Source organism: Helobdella robusta (genome assembly GCF_000326865.2).
Source record: "Helobdella robusta unplaced genomic scaffold HELROscaffold_116, whole genome shotgun sequence".
NCBI classification, from domain to species: Eukaryota; Metazoa; Annelida; class Clitellata; order Rhynchobdellida; family Glossiphoniidae; genus Helobdella; species Helobdella robusta.
The window spans coordinates 194,865-197,396 of record NW_008703643.1 but is presented as its reverse complement, the minus strand read 5'-3'; the positions used below and the strand labels follow the sequence as shown (position 1 = coordinate 197,396).

The window sequence follows — 2,532 nt, the reverse complement described above, 5'->3', positions numbered from 1 at the left end:
CTCTCAATTTGTCATCAACCATTTCATCGCATCTCAATATAATACTAGATGCAGGCATGCAATTCAATCTTCACTTACACACACACACATACACACACACATACACACACTCACACAAACGTACACACGTATATATACATCCAATAATAATATAAAACTCATAAGCGGTTCACTAATTAAATATAGAAATACACAAAAAACACACGCAGGGTAAATAGGTCTAACCAGCATACTTAACACAACACGTGACAACAACAACAACAACAAAACGATCTCAACAGCTATAACAACAACAACAACAGCAATAATTACAACAACAACAGCACATTTTGCAAGGTCAAAGGTTAGGTCTCATCCTCAATAATCTATTAACAACTGAATGAAGAAATTGTTGGCGAATGTTTCTATTTCAATGGTTGCTATGTAGTAAATACAACTCTCTCTCTCTTTCTCTCTCTTTCTTTCTCTCTTTCTCTCTCTTCCTCTCTTTCTCTTTTGTACCATCTCTCTATTTTCATCATCCGTAACAACGAACAACGCAGTAAATGTACGAGTACTAGGCAGGGATATCTTGGCATTCAAGCCCAGTCACTGCAACAGCAATGCCAGGCATCTTAACCATTACACTACCGTGCCGCCCATATCATTCGAAAAAATTTCAACGAATCAAACTGATGGTAAAAAAATTTGATTGAGATATTTCTTTGAAGTTGGATGGATGTATGTTATGTGAGGCCGATGGGAGAATTTCGCGTGCCTTTGAAAGAAAGGTAATTTCCTTGATCCATCCGGACCAACAATGATGTGACCTCGTCATAATAATGATCGTATAATTGTATTATTTAGAATTTAAACGTTAATAATGATTAAAAATATATAATTATATAATGTAAATAAGTTAAAATGGAATATTTTAGTGAAATAAATTCCAATCTTATTATTATTAGTAGTAGTATCTTTTCCTCTTAATTCTTCAGTATACTTATCAACACACACCACACACACACATATACACACACACACACATACACACACAAGGCATGTGATATATGAATACGTGTAAACAAAACATCATTTAAAATAAAGGTGATAATCAGAAATCACTATGCTATTGAACCCGGTGACAGTAACAACAGAACCAGGCACCTTAGCCATTACACCATCTCGCCACCCATGGGATAAATATAGCAGTAAAAATAAATCTCAATAATAATAATTATTATTATTATTATTATAATAATAATAACAAAAAATCCAAAACACCGAAGCGCAAAAATGATGCTGGACAAAAAAGGACGTCTGTAATCCGTTAAATGATGAGGTCGATTAACATTTGTCGTGTCGTCACACTCACACACATACACGCACACATACACACACAAACACACACACAAAACACACACACACACGCACATTGTGTACATCTCCACTACGCTAAAATGTATGCTGCTATTATTCAATACAATTAATATTGCATTTATTCTCATTAATATTATTACCTAGTATTACTACATATTAATTCTTTTTCAATAATTTTTCATTAGAGGTGTCAACACCAGACATAAGCTTCATACAAATTAAACTTATCTGGTGAGTCTCCTTTTGCATTCGAATGCAGTAGCTACAAGATTAACCCTACTAACCCTAACCCTAACCATTACACCATAACGCCTCAACACCCAGTAGCCCAAGGAAGGTCTTTGATGTAGAAAAATTAGAGGTGGTTAATTATATTGGATGTGATAAGGTGTGTGTGTGTGCGTGTGTGTGAAAGAGAGAATGTGTATGTGTGTGTGTGTGTGTGTGTGTGTGTGTTTGCATGAAACGTTGTTTGGAAGTTTCATCAAATGCATTTCGTTTAGACATGCGTGAGTGTACGATTCATACCTGCATACATCACATTTCTCTCTCTCTCTCCCTCTCTCTCTTTCTCTATCTCTCACACACACATAAACACACACACACGAATTAATCATATAAAGATATATAAAATTACAGACGCACTATTCCTTAACTATATAAATATACCGTCCGGGGTTCTTGACTATGCCCAAAAATTGTCTCGCGAGTACCATTACCGGCTTAAAAATGTAGTGCAGACACCAAAACCAATTCTCATTTTTGAAAGGGCTTCTTGAAAATGGAACTCTGGAATGAGTGATGTTAGTTACATGTATGTGAGTGATGTAACACACTTCGTTGATTAACTAGTTATTCTCAGGTTCTGCTATTCTCTATGTTATTGGATCACGCACAGAAAGGCTGTTTAAAGCCCCATCGAGTATACAGAAGGAATTAAACTTTTGAAGAAGAATCGATATATATTCTTCAATGTAGTTTTTATCTAGAGGGTTTCCTGATATTAAGATAATTTTATTAATATGTTTTTTTAAAAACAGATGGGTGTTGTTGTCGGTTGGTCTCGGTTGGTCAAAAGGTTTTGATGCAGATTGGTTGAAAGATTTTAGAGTAATTGAGAGTAGCATACTTAGAAATGTGAAAGAGATGTATCTTTTGGCCGGGCATCGTTTG

The 2,532-nt window shown here is 35.1% G+C and overlaps 1 protein-coding gene across 1 annotated transcript in view; it reads left to right on the top strand.

Annotated features, from left to right (window-relative positions):
* HELRODRAFT_183726 (hypothetical protein) overlaps positions 1 to 2,138 on the top strand; it is a gene marked incomplete at both ends in the record, with an annotated part of 3,040 nt that extends 902 nt beyond the window's left edge. The window contains 5 exons of the mRNA XM_009013312.1: positions 282 to 343; positions 543 to 677; positions 1,545 to 1,590; positions 1,684 to 1,747; positions 1,983 to 2,138. Of these exons, the coding sequence (XP_009011560.1) occupies positions 282 to 343; positions 543 to 677; positions 1,545 to 1,590; positions 1,684 to 1,747; positions 1,983 to 2,138 (463 nt within the window). The remainder of the gene's footprint in view (positions 1 to 281; positions 344 to 542; positions 678 to 1,544; positions 1,591 to 1,683; positions 1,748 to 1,982) is intronic.
* Between the last annotated feature and the right edge of the window lie 394 nt (positions 2,139 to 2,532).